We start from the raw sequence: 13,216 nt of genomic DNA, 5'->3' as shown, positions 1-13,216 counted from the left end.
CTAGCTAACCCAGACCCTAGCAGGCTGAACAGCATCGAGTCCTGGTGTGACTGTATGAATAGATAGTAAATGAGAAAGTGACTGGCTTCTCTTTCTATCTTTTTCTACCCCTCTACCTGTGGGTAGAGGGATACGGTCATCACCCTGCTGGATAAGGACGAGATGCCGGTGAGCTATATGACAGAGCCCCATCCTATCCCTTTCACTAGGGAGAGGAGCAGAATATCCACCACTTCCTCCTACAAGGGGGGGGGGGGGGAAGTGGATGCCTACAGGAGTCAAATCCATGACTTTATATTTGCTCCTGTACAGGAACAAGTTCTTACATTGCTGGTACGAAGAGATACGCTTGCCTCTCTCTTAGTACTCGGTCCAGAGGTCTGACCATTGATCCTGCGGTGCACACCCCCGATCAATCGGACAGAGGCTTGGATCCCTCCCTCGCTCTTACGACCAGGGAGGCTTCCAAGGTTGGGCGAACACCAGTCTGTTCACAAAAGACTCAGATTCCACCCACCAAGAAGTGAGTCTTTCCTATTGTAAAAGGACCGAAGGTTTGTATGCCGTTTGTCGGACAAATGACAATTTGTCCAAAATTGCATTTTTCCTAACTATACAAACCTGAGGTCCTTTTACATAGCCCCACCTCATGCCACCCACACCTCTGCAGTTTTTGCTTGGGCCAAAAGCAAAAGTGATTTGGTTACCTCCCAGTCGCGCGCGCGCGCCTGTCGGACAAGCAGTTAACTACCGAACCCCTTTTTCGAAAGCTTACGACCTATCCAGCTGCCGCTAGTACCTTCCTATTGTAAAAGGACCTCAGGTTTGTATAGTTAGGAAAATGCAATTTTGGACAAATTGTCATTTTTGTTTTATACAGGAGTAGGTCATTAAACTTTTAAATGCCATGAAGACATTTTTGTCTAAAGTATTAATTTTCATTTTTCTTTACAGTGCTACACAGAAGAGTCGCAGTGATATGAACCCAGAGGAGTTGGCTGCTCTTGAGAAGGAAGAATTTGCCACAGGTCCATTGCGAATCTTGAATGAAAGTGTCCAGAATAACACACAGGTACATAGAATTATATATAGATTGCTTGTCTTAACTACCAATTTGTCTTATGTGTAAGTGCTCATAAAGGCATTGCTAACTGACAAACCAATTTGTCTTGTGTAAGTGCTCATAAAGGCATTGCTAACTGACAAAGCATGCTTCCTATGTTTAAGTACTTCTCTTCATGAATGGCTCCTTGAGCACTATTAACCTTTTTACCCTAGCTAAAATCCCCTGATATTAATCTCCCATCCATTCTCAAATGAAATTAGACCAAACTGGTTAGACAAAAAATTTGATCAAATGTAGCCGTGTGAGGGATACAAATCTACTTCAGATAATTACTGCTAGGTCATTGTTCTTCTCTTTCCATTTTTGACTTAAATGTGCTGAGCTTCTTTTAATGCAGTGGAATGTAAATCTGAATCCTGGAAATATCAGTTAGGAATAACTTGAAATTAATTTTTTTTCTGATACATTGAATTCAAACTTAAAAACTTTATCATTGTTTTTTTCCCTAGGTTTTGATTAATTGCCGAAACAACAAGAAACTTCTGGGTCGTGTGAAGGCTTTTGACAGGCATTTTAACATGGTATTGGAACAAGTAACAGAAATTTGGATGGAACAGCCAAAGACTGCCAAAGGACAGAAAAAATCCAAGCCTGTTAACCGTGAAAGGTTAGTTCCCCAATAATAATTTCTTTTATGTGGGTATTGTTAGTTTAGAGAACAGATTTTCCGAAATCTTTTCCGATTGTGGAGATGGAGCATCACTTTAGGTAATTATAATTTAATCTTGTTGCATTTTGTTAGTTGATTATTTATATACACAATATCTAGTGCCTTATTTAGCTTGTACATTATAGAAATAAGAAAAACGTGATGTTTTTATAATGTCGGTGGCAGTGATAGCCCTTTTCCTTTGAAAGAAGGAAAGTTATGTCAGAAAATTGTAGAGCTTGTAGAATATATTTCTATAGTAACAGGGTGGAGTAAGAGGCTAGAGAGCAGTGACAGAATTACAAGGAGTAGAGAACTTGTAGCTTGAATAATACATATACTAGTTAAAAAGCATTGAACTTGCAAGAAGGCACAGAGGGAGAAGATCTAAAGAGAGACTGGTGCTTTGGCTGGCATAATTGTCTATGAGATCCAAACATGGTTAAACTCTGCAAGGTATAGTTAGGGAAAAAAAAAAAAAAACTTACTGTAACATAATTGGCAAACATTGCTACTTTAGGAAAGTAGGCATAGAGGTATTTTGAAGATGTGAAAAGGTAATGCTTTGGAGGAAGAAATCGTGGGGGAAGCAATACTAGCAGAGTAATTGGGAAAGAGACGAAGTAGAGAAGATCTACCATATTATGGTGGAAAGACTAGACTTGGGGAAAGAGGTATAACAGGTGTTACTCTGGAGGTAGGCTGGCATGTGGAGCAAGTATAAATGTGGAAGTAAAGAATAAGGACAATGTCAACCATCATAAAGTGGAAGATGACTGTAGTTGTAAAGAAAGGAAGAAGTGCGTATAAAATTTAGGTCAAGAAAACCTTTTATCATTCAACATGGGAAAGGAAATTGAGAGTAGATTTTAAAGGTGTAATAAGGAAAAGCTTGTAGTTGCACTATTAAACAATCGTTTAGGAGAGGTTGGAAAGTAAAATGGAAGAAAGAGAATATGAATAGAGGACCCGCGAAAGGAATCAAAGGGGCTGAAGGGAGGCTGCAAACATCCTTAAATAATACTGCGTGACATGCACTGCCAGCACTACCCTCCTACTAATGTTTTAAGTGCATAGCATTTGTAAATGGAACAAATTAATGCCAGTTCAAGCTCACTGCCCTCGAGTGTACTGTATTGTTAAATAAACTGTAATTTGGTTCGAATTTCTCAGTAATCTTGAGTTAAAAATTTTAGAGGTAACACCCTTTGAAATGGAGCTTTCATTGTTTTGTTTTTATAGATAAAGTAGACTATTTGCTATTAAAATGGTAGAGTATATTTACTATAAATGGTCCAAGACCACCATAATATAAACCTTTTTCTTTATTACAGATACATTCAGAAGATGTTCCTAAGAGGGGACTCTGTCATCATTGTAGTCAAGAATCCTCTTGGTAATCAGTAGGAAATTATTCTAGTTTTCTTTAGGTTTTTAATGTCATTGTAGAGGAAGTATCTTTAGAGTATGTAATTCCCATTTCTCCATTTATGTTTTATAATAAATTTATTATAAATTGTATTCTGCTTTATTTTTATCATCAAGTTAGGTCTGCTGGTGAGTGAAACATGCACTAATTGGAAAGTACTCATATGACATGTTAGTGGAAGTAGGAGTTTAACAATTCGGTAAATAAAAGTGCTTCGTAAGTAGGCTGCTGTAAAGGATATTAACTCATTGACATGAATCAGCTGTTTAGTCAAGTATGAAGTGACAGACGCCTTCAGGAGACACTTGAATTGGGTTTTATATGAAATGGAGGGCATTAGTTGTGTGACCAGTATGAATATTGTGAAGAAAGTACTTGCATAATGAAAATGTATTAGTAAGGTGACTGATTTCTTAAAAATTGTGCTAATGATGTAAGTCCAAAGAATGAAAGAATTACATGCAATAATGGCTAGACCAGGATTTTGGTAAACAAGGCCTACTTTGTCAGCGGGTGAGAAAGGTGGTAGCAGCCATCTAAAATTTAGCAGGAAGTTCAATATTTAATACATGAACTTGTGCATCCTGTACTTGTATGACAATCTTATGTTAGACTGAATGGCACCGGAGACAGGAACTTATGGTGTGACTGTGGCCTTTGGCAACACTGAACTTATGGTGTGACTGTGGCCTTTGGCAACAAAGTTAAAAACTGATTACTTTGAACAGGGGATAAGTCATGCATACAAAAAGTATAATTTTGTATTAATGTATTTACTTACAATAAAATACAAAAATGAACATCATTAAGGTATTTATTTACTTACAATGTATTAAGATACAAAAATATACATCGACATTCTGCAAGTCTCTGCCATGTACAGTGTGCGCTTCCTACACTATCCTTTTACCTGTAAAAAACTGCAAAAAGATGATCTGTCACCAAAGGTCAGTAATGTGTAGTAATTCTGTATGTCAACCATTTTAACTGAGCTACAGTATCAGCACAAATCATTAACATATAAGATTTTGACTGGATTTAAGGAAATAATTTTTAAAATTAAATTTTTTCTAGATACAAACTACTTGGTAAGAGCCAGTATGCATATTGCTACTAGACTGAAAATATAGGGTCAAGAAACAAGAAGTTTGGGAAATAAGTCCCAATAAAGAGCAAGCCTTTGATGAATTTCCTAGAATGTCCCTTGTGAACCTGCATGCTTCCCCTTCAATTGCACAGCTACAGAACTAATTTTGAGAACAAAAAATAAAGTCCTGCTGAAAACCTTGCATGCAAAACTCTCCTTCCATGATACCCGTTAAAACATTACCAGTGCACTTGAAGTCGTTAACAGTGTATCTTAAGTCCACTAGACTTCAGACAAGTGATTTTCCCTCAACAACCTTGAAAGAAGCTTGATGAAACATTATTTCTACCCCCTGAAACTTGTTACGTATTGGGATACTTTAATAAACTTACCAGCTTGGTCTTACCCACTTGTGGTATGAGTAATATATTTTTGGATAGCTATCAGCTGTTTTAAAACTTTCCCCCATGAACTCGCATTACTCACAATTAAGTTACCCAAATAAGTATCTATGTAGGACGTACTACAGGTATTTTGAATGAAATTGGTAAAAATAAATTTCTTAAACCTGCAAAGTTGGGCCCAACTAAGAAACAAACTGAATATTCATCAATGCTAATCTTCCTCTTCACTTCATGATTTCTAAGTGCCCTGAGGTGGATTCTGCTTTCCAAAAGATAATTGTGATATTGTAAAATGGAAAAAAAAAAATGGGTAAAATGGTGGTGTTTCCCTGGAACTTGGTTTTACCTTGGTAGAACACACTGATTGCCAAAAAGACTAGTACTAAATTTCAAAATGGTTGACATTAATAATATTCTTGTAACTATTATTTTCTAAAAACTATAATGACCAATTCACAATATAGTATACAAATATTGCCAACCTACATCATCCCTTACCTTCCTTATTAAACCAAAAGCTTGGCCAAATTTTTCACACTGATGCAGATGTATTGAAATCCACTTCGGTAATGCCTGAACTGAAGATGGTCTGTTATACCGATGATCAAGAAGAATGATGCTTGCATAATCATTCCTGAAATAAATATTGGTAAGCATATCCATTAAAGAAATGTTAAAATTCTTCTTCTCTTAAGCCCAAGAACCAGACTACCAGTAATTCAGAATAGAAAAATGGTTAAAATACTGTTAAAAATATTTAAAATAAGCACACCATCTACATAGAAAAATCTAAAAAGGCCATCAACTTGCTTAAGCTTTCAAAGAATGGAATGACCATAAATTGGAAAATAAAAAAGAAAAACAAATGTGACCAGAGATCACATTCTTTTGATTTCTTACAAGAATGTTTGATCTTTAAAATATGTACATACTGGGGAAATAATAAGTTATGGAAGTTAGATAAGTGTGAAACTAATGGGTAAGGAAAGTATATTTAAAAAAAAAAAAAAAGCAGCTCTGGGCTAGATGCTGCAATGACCCTAGAATAATAACTCTAACCATACATAAAAATATAGACATGCATATTCCATCAGACGTCAATAAACACTGAAATTTTCATTCATTAATTAAAGAATAACCTGCCTTATGCTAATCTAGTTCAGGAATTAAACACTAGTACGCCCCTATGGGGATAGCAAAGATATGATATATGGATAAGAACTACATTTTAAAATTATGCACAACCAATAGTTGAAATAAAACTGATAGGTAAGTACTGTATGTTAAAATAGTTGAAGTGAACAAAGCTTTAAAGTAAATTTCAGCTTTTCTTCAGGAAGTGAGCAAGCACAACATAATTTACATTACATAACTTAGGAAAGATCCTTACCTGTGACGGATGGCTCTTCCTATTGACTGATTAACAGCGTGAAGCACAAATTCTCATAAAACACAGATCCAGGGATTTCCCATCAGGTCCCAGTGGGGACTGAAAAGATATTCAGGGGCTTAATTCTTTTATTCAGAAACATGAGCTTCTCTGCCATTATTACTGAATGCATCAACATTTTTAGAAGTCAAAAAGTACAAACACTTACTCTGTTAAAACTAAAGACACCACTGACTGATTAATATGCAATAAATTACTTTTATTCTGTTGTATGGGTGAGACTGTTCCTGAAATATTTTCCACCAAAGCAATTCTAATTGCTATAAAACTAAATCATATTTACCTGATAACAGGATACTGTCAATTACAGTACTCTACAGTAAGACTTGGTGTTAAAATTATGACATTTTGTTTCCATATAGTACAATAGACATTGGCATAAGCAGGCCATTTCCAAATAGCTGAGGATGGTATAATTGTAATTACTTCAAAGTAAATTATTAAACTCACCACATTCTTATTTAAGAAGTCTATTTTTCTCTTTAAGTTCTGGTGACTGAGTGTTAGGATAGGGGAGTCCAACCATAACTACACACGACCAAGAGCATCACTGAAATTGATGCCTCACTCATCTTCCCACCTGTGTTGCATCAAAAATTATTGACATTAACGAGGTGAAATATAAATGTTTAAAACAAATGAAGATTAGTCTAGTACATTCAAAACCTGACATCAGAGCAAGTATGAAAGGAAGCGGAATTCACAGCAGAGCACTCTGTACACCAATCTTTTAAAAGACATAAATCAATGTACTTAAAATCAGTCAAGCCAGGAAATGAGAGATTCTGGCATGTGAGAAAACAGTTCCTTCCTGACGGAAAGGTTTAACCTATCTATTAACCAAAAATCTGCTAAGTTTTAGCCAGCAATTGGTGTGTAGTTGTCCCAATGAACTGGACATTAACACTTTACAAGTGATTATGTAATTTTGTAATTTATAAAGCATTTAGTTCTTTCATGGTATATTAAAGTAGTACCTGGAGGCAAGCAAGGAAGATCATATGTATGATTCTTAAAAGACTGGCTGCTACAAAACTACATTTTGTGCAGATTTAAGAAAGCTCAAGCATATTCACCTTAATTTCACTATTGAGGAATATATAAGCATGAAAGCATTAAATAATAACAACTCAAACTTACCAACAACACTGAAAAGAATGGCTCCAGTGAGACCAGTAGCGCTTGAAGATGTTTGCCTTATGATTGTTGCATAATTATTTAATACACCATCTAGTTGATTGGACTTTTTTTGGCTCTCGAAAAACCTGCAATATTTGCTTGATTATTGGAAGTATGATACTCATTTTCAACTGTGAATAACAAAAATAACTTAACACAAGGTATTTGTAAAAACTGGGAGATTAGCAGTGGTACAACAGCCTTTGCTAGCTCATTCTAGGTAGATCAACTCTGTAGTGAATGTCAAAGTATCTGCAGCCGATGTTATATTATTATAAAACTCCTTGCATGAAAAGGAAATGTTGCTTCTAACTGTGAACTTCCTTTAAAAAATAAGCTTGATCTACATTTATTAGAAAAGAAAATGTCTTAATATAAATTCATTACCTTTTTCTTTCCTGATAGCCGGTCAATGACGCCTGTCCTTTTAAAAAATAATCGAAAACCTTTTGCTCATAATCATACGACGGAAGGAAGCAGACAATCCCTCCAGGTACGATTGTGCATAAATTCACCAACACACGTCCAAGTTCATCAAGCTATGAGGAAAAACACAAATTATGTCAATAAATAAGAAATCAAATTCTTGCAGAAACAAACAGCTTATGCTAATGGCTATCCAGAAATAATCATTACTTGCCTTCAATTTATGCATTAAAGAAAATATTTGACTTTTTAATCTTCTGTTGCAGTCTACTTTGCTACATCTGTTTATTTCCTTTTCTTAAGTGGTGTTCCTCCAACAGATTTGTGCATGCTTCTTCCAGTCTTTTATGAAATAGTTTCTCATATCTAGGATGGCTACTTAAACATTATCATTTTAGTCAGTAAAATCAAAATATTTTAATTAACATGTAGATTGTTAAACCCTGTACTTTCTCCATCTCTTTTTTCTGTTTGCTGGTCAAGTCACTGGCTTTACAATTTTCCATAATTTCTGTTGCAATACTGTTATCTTTTTTAACTGATAACAGATAGCAAAAACAAAAGAAATTAGTGCACAATAGCTTTCAGAAAGTATGCCATATTTCTAAAAAACTTTACAAATCCTTAATATGGAATCAAGACCAAAAACACACAAAAATGACAATTTGTCCAAAATTGCATTTTTTCCTAACTATACAAACCTGAGGTCCTTTACAATAGGGAAGGAAGGTACTAGCGGCAGCTGGATAGGTCGTAAGCTTTCGAACAAGGGGTTCAGTAGTTAACTGCTTGTCCGACAGGCGCGCGCGCGCGACTGGAGGTAAACAAATCACTTTTGCTTTTGGCCCAAGCAAAAACTGCAGAGTGAGGGGTGGCATGAGGTGGGGCTATGTGTAAAAGGACCTCAGGTTTGTATAGTTAGGAAAAATGCAATTTTGGACAAATTGTCATTTGTTCCGACACGGCATACAAACCTTCGGTCCTTTTACAATAGGAAGACTCACTTCTTGGTGGTGGAATCTGAGTCTTTTGTGAACAGACTGGTGTTCGCCCAACCTTGGAAGCCTCCCTGGTCGTAAGAGCGAGGGAGGGATCCAAGCCTCTGTCCGATTGATCGGGGTGTGCACCGCAGGATCAATGGTCACACTCTGGACCGAGTACTAAGAGAGAGGCAAGCGTATCTCTTCGTACCAGCAAATGTAAAGAACTTGTTCCTGTACAGGAGCAAATATAAAGTCATGGGTTTGACTCTTGTAGGCATCCACTTCCCCCCCCTTGTAGGAGGAAGTGGTGGATATTCTGCTCCTATCCCTAGTGAAAGGGATAGGATGGGCTCTGTCATATAGCTCACCTGCATCTCGTCCTCATCCAGCGTAGTGACGACCGTGGCCCTCTGCCCACAGGTAGAGGAGGAGGAAAAGACGGGAAGAGGGAGCCAGTCACTCACTCATTCACACATCCATCCACACAGTCACACCAGGACTCGATGCTGTTTCAGCCTGCGAGGGTCTGGGTTTGCTACACAACTTGTTGAGCAGCCACCACGGGTCCCAAGGAAAAGTATCCAAGGACCTGTGGGCAATATCCCGAAGGTAGAAGGACGTAAAGGTAGTCTGGTTAGACCAGACCCCTGCCTTCAGGACCTGCGCCACGGAGAAGTTCTTACGAAACGCCAACGAGGGGCCAATACTTCTGACTTCGTGAGCTCTCGGACGGGACGTACGGATGTCGTCACTACCATCAGCCTCATACGCCCTCCTGATGACCTCACGCAGCCAGAATGAAAGTGTTTTCTTGGATACTTCTTTCTTGGTTACCCCACCCCCGGTGCTAACGAAGAGGCGTCGACACTCAGGCCTGAGGTGTCGAGTTTTCTTCAGATAGCGCCGTAGCGCCCTCACAGGACAAAGCAGCATCTCATCCGCATCATTATCGGTGAAGTCCATTAGGAGGGAATCGTGAATGACTCGAACCTGTCGTCAGGGATCGACGGTTTCTGAGTCTTCGCAACGAAGTTCAGGACGAAATCGAGCGTCACAGATCCCCATCCCCTGGAATGTCGTACATCATAGGAAAGACCATGAAGTTCCCCTACTCTCTTCGCCGAAGCCAGGGCCAGCAAGAAGAGGGTCTTGAGGGTCAGATCCCTGTCTGACGACTCTCGGAGTGGCTCGAAGGGTCTTCGAGTCAAACTCCTAAGGACGAGAGTCACATCCCACGCAGGGGGCCTGAGTTCCCTGGGTGGGCAAGACCTTTCGAATGCTCCTCATGAGCAAGGAGATCTCGAACGAGTTCGAGATGTCCAATCCCCTCAGTTTCAGGACGAGCGCCAAGGCGGCTCTGTATCCTTTGACTGTGGGGACTGAGAGGAGCTTCTCTCGGCGAAGAAAAACGAGGAAATCCGCTACCTGCTGAAGAGTGGCTCTGAGAGGAGATAGACCCCGTCTACGACACCAACCACAGAAGACGGCCCACTTCCCCTGGTACACAGCTGCAGAGGACTGACGGACGTTTCCAGCCATCTCTGTGCTGCGCTACGAGAAAAGCCTCTCGTCGCAAGAGATGGTGGATAAACAGCCAGCCGTGAAGACGTAGGGACTGGACTGCTCGGTGGTGGACGCTCGACGTGTGGCTGGGCGAGAAGTTGTGCCAAGGGGGAATCTCTCTCGGTTCCCCTGCGAGAAGAGCAAGCAGATCCGGATACCAAATGGCCTGTGGCCATTTGGGAGCCACCAGGATCATCCTGAGATTCGGGGTGACCAGTGCTCGACTGATCACCTTGCGAATCAGGCTGAACGGGGGAAAGGCATAGACGAAGAGGTTGTCCCACGGGTGTTGAAGAGCGTCCTCTGCAGCTGCCCATGGGTCCGCACGGCCGAGAAGAACACCTGGAGCTTCCTGTTGTGCCGGGTGGCGAACAGATCCACGACTGGTCGCCCCCACAGGTCGAAGAGCCTTTCCGCCACGTCCTGGTGTAGAGACCATTCGGTCCCTATCACCTGATCCCGACGGCTGAGCGTGTCTGCTACTACATTCCTCTTCCCTGGAATGTAAGCGTGCCGACAGCTCTATTGAGTGTGCCTCGGCCCACTCGTGCACCTGCCGAGTCAACTGGTACAACGGGAGAGACACTAGCCCCCCTGTTTGTTGACGTAGGCCACCACCGTGGTGTTGTCGCACATCAACACCACTGAGTGTCCCATCAAGCGGTCCTGGAACTCTTGGAGAGCGAGGAACGCTGCCTTGAGTTCCAGTACATTGATGTGAAGGTGCTTGTCGTTCTCGTCCCACACTCCTGAAGTCAGCAACTCCTCCAGGTGTGCGCCCCATCCCTCGGTCGATGCGTCTGAGAACAGCTGCATGTGGGGGGCGGAGGGCTGAGAGGGCACTCCTCTTAAGAGGTTCCTGTCGTCCAGCCACCAGGCTAGGTCCTGCCTCACCTCCGGTGTCAGTGACACTGGAAAGCTTGGGGGATCCGTCGCCTGTGACCAACTCTCCTTTAGTCTCCACTAAGAGAGACCGCAGGTGAAGACGCCCGTGAGGGACTACTTCTCGAGTGACGACAGGTGTCCGATCACGACTTTGCCATCGCTGAGCTACCTGTTCCTGCCGAGACAGGAACTGGTTGGCTGCCTCCCTGAATCTGCTGAATCCGCGAGTCTGCGGGGAAGACTAGCCCTGCTACCGTGTCGATCAGCATACCCAGGTACTTCATCCTCTGCTTGGGCTTGAGATCGGACTTTTCGAAGTTCACAACGATCCCCAGATCGCGACAGAACTCGAGCAGTCGATCCCTGTCCTGTAGCAACTGCGAGCGGGAGCTCGCCAGGACTAACCAATCGTCGAGATACCTCATCAGAACGTATCCCGTGCGAATGGGCCCAAGCAGACACCAGACGTGAACACTCGCGTGAACACCTGTGTGGGGCGGTTGAGAGACCGAAGCAAAGTGCCCTGAACTGGTACACCGTCCCGTCGAGGATGAAGCGGAGGTACTTTCTGGAGGACTGATGAATGGGTATTTGGAAATACGCATCCTTCAAGTCCACTGAAAGCATGAAATCGTTCTCCCTGATAGAGTCGAGCACTGAGCGTGCCGTCTCCATCGTGAACGGGTCTGGCGAACAAACGGTTCAGGGGAGAGAGATCTATCACCGGGCGCCAGCCTCCCGTAGACTTTTCCACCAGGAAGAGTCGACTGTAAAAGCCCGGTGACTGATCCGTGACGATTTCTACAGCTCTCTTGCTCAGCATGGTCTTGATCTCCTGTCTCAATGCTACGTCCTTCGATGACCCTGGAACGTACGACTGCTGTTGGACCGGGTTGGAGGTGAGGGGTGGCCGAGATTCGAAGGGTAATAGATATCCCTCCCGAAGGACATCTACAATCCAGGTCTCGGCGCCGTAGCGCGGCCAAGTTTGCCCAATGGCTGGCCAGGCACCCCCCCACTTCCTGGCAGCAGGTGAGGGGGAACGCCGTCCCTAGCGTTTCCCCCCTTTCTTCGACTTCTTCCCAGAGCCTCCACGGGAGGAGGGGGGAGGGCTGGGAGGAGGGCTGGTTACGGCGGGTCCCCTTGGTAGAAGTCGAAGAAGACAGAGTCTTTCCCCGGGGCTTCGACGCAGCTACCGTCTTAGCCACCGAGGAAGCGCTAGCCGAGCTCTTAGACTTGGCCGCAGTCCGAGGCTGCCCAGAAGCCTTCGAGACTGCCTGGTGAACCAGACGGTCACTGTCGTCAGTGCGCCGTCTGTCCACCGCAGCGTCCACCATCTCTCCTGGGAAGAGAGACGTGGAACTCCGTAAAGGTCCGTTGCGAAGTCCCAACGCCGCTTCACGCCCGGCCGCCCTGGAAACCCGAGTAAGGACAGCGTCCCTTCGTCGGAGAACCAGGGTTGGCCCACAGGTCACCGTCTGTGGGCAAGGAAGGAGATGGCTCTTCCTCCAGACTGGCAAAGTCTCCTAAAGGCCGAGTCATCTTCGGGAGAAACCCCCCGGAGTTGGCTGCGACCTTAGATACTGTGAGGGACCACAGATCTAGCCAGGAGACGGCCTGGAAAGCTGCCATGGCGGTAGATTCCAGGCCGAGTGCCTCTTGCTGCGAGAACCATAGGTTCTCGAACAGGAGCTGCTGCAGAGACACACCCGGAGTCAGCCTGGCTAACTCCGGGTTCACTGTTTGGGCGGCATCGGGTCTTCAGATGGCACGTAAAAACGCCGCTGTCGCAGCAGAGGAGGTGGAAGCAGCTTGCTCGACCTGCCAGACTTGAGCGAACCGTCTTGTCCGGAGACAAGCGATTCAACCTGGTCCAGCACTGAGTCCGCAAGCTCAGAACGCGGCAAACCCACCGTCGGTCTGGGTTCCCTCTTCGGGCCCCAGAACGACTCTCGAGCCGGGACGTGGGTGGGCTCGGAAGGTGGGAGCGGCGATCCTTCCGCGAGGGTCGTTGTGCTGACGAATCAGCAATAAC

General features: G+C 43.0%; 1 protein-coding gene and 1 pseudogene across 1 annotated transcript; one reads left to right on the top strand and one right to left on the bottom strand.

Annotated features, from left to right (window-relative positions):
• Positions 1-917: 917 nt before the first annotated feature.
• Positions 918-3,296, top strand: LOC135200903 (small nuclear ribonucleoprotein Sm D2-like). The gene is made up of 3 exons (XM_064229655.1): positions 918-1,072; positions 1,576-1,733; positions 3,110-3,296. The coding sequence occupies exons 1-3, from the start codon at positions 980-982 to the stop codon at positions 3,180-3,182; spliced, it is 324 nt and encodes a 107-aa protein (XP_064085725.1). The 5' UTR covers positions 918-979; the 3' UTR covers positions 3,183-3,296.
• Positions 3,297-3,833: 537 nt separating this feature from the next.
• The window catches only part of LOC135200626 (ATP-dependent DNA helicase DDX11-like), a 52,464-nt pseudogene continuing 43,081 nt past the window's right edge, over positions 3,834-13,216 (bottom strand).

This window comes from Macrobrachium nipponense, chromosome 27 (genome assembly GCF_015104395.2).
Source record: "Macrobrachium nipponense isolate FS-2020 chromosome 27, ASM1510439v2, whole genome shotgun sequence".
NCBI classification, from domain to species: Eukaryota; Metazoa; Arthropoda; class Malacostraca; order Decapoda; family Palaemonidae; genus Macrobrachium; species Macrobrachium nipponense.
This window is presented reverse-complemented; position numbering and strand designations above follow the sequence as displayed.

Coding starts and splice junctions, on each gene's coding strand:
- LOC135200903 (XM_064229655.1), top strand. CDS start 980: ATGAACCCAGAGGAGTTGGCTGCTCTTGAGAAGGAAGAATTTGCCACA. Junction 1,073..1,575: donor GTGTCCAGAATAACACACAG/GTACATAGAATT, acceptor TTTTTTCCCTAG/GTTTTGATTAATTGCCGAAA. Junction 1,734..3,109: donor AAGCCTGTTAACCGTGAAAG/GTTAGTTCCCCA, acceptor TCTTTATTACAG/ATACATTCAGAAGATGTTCC.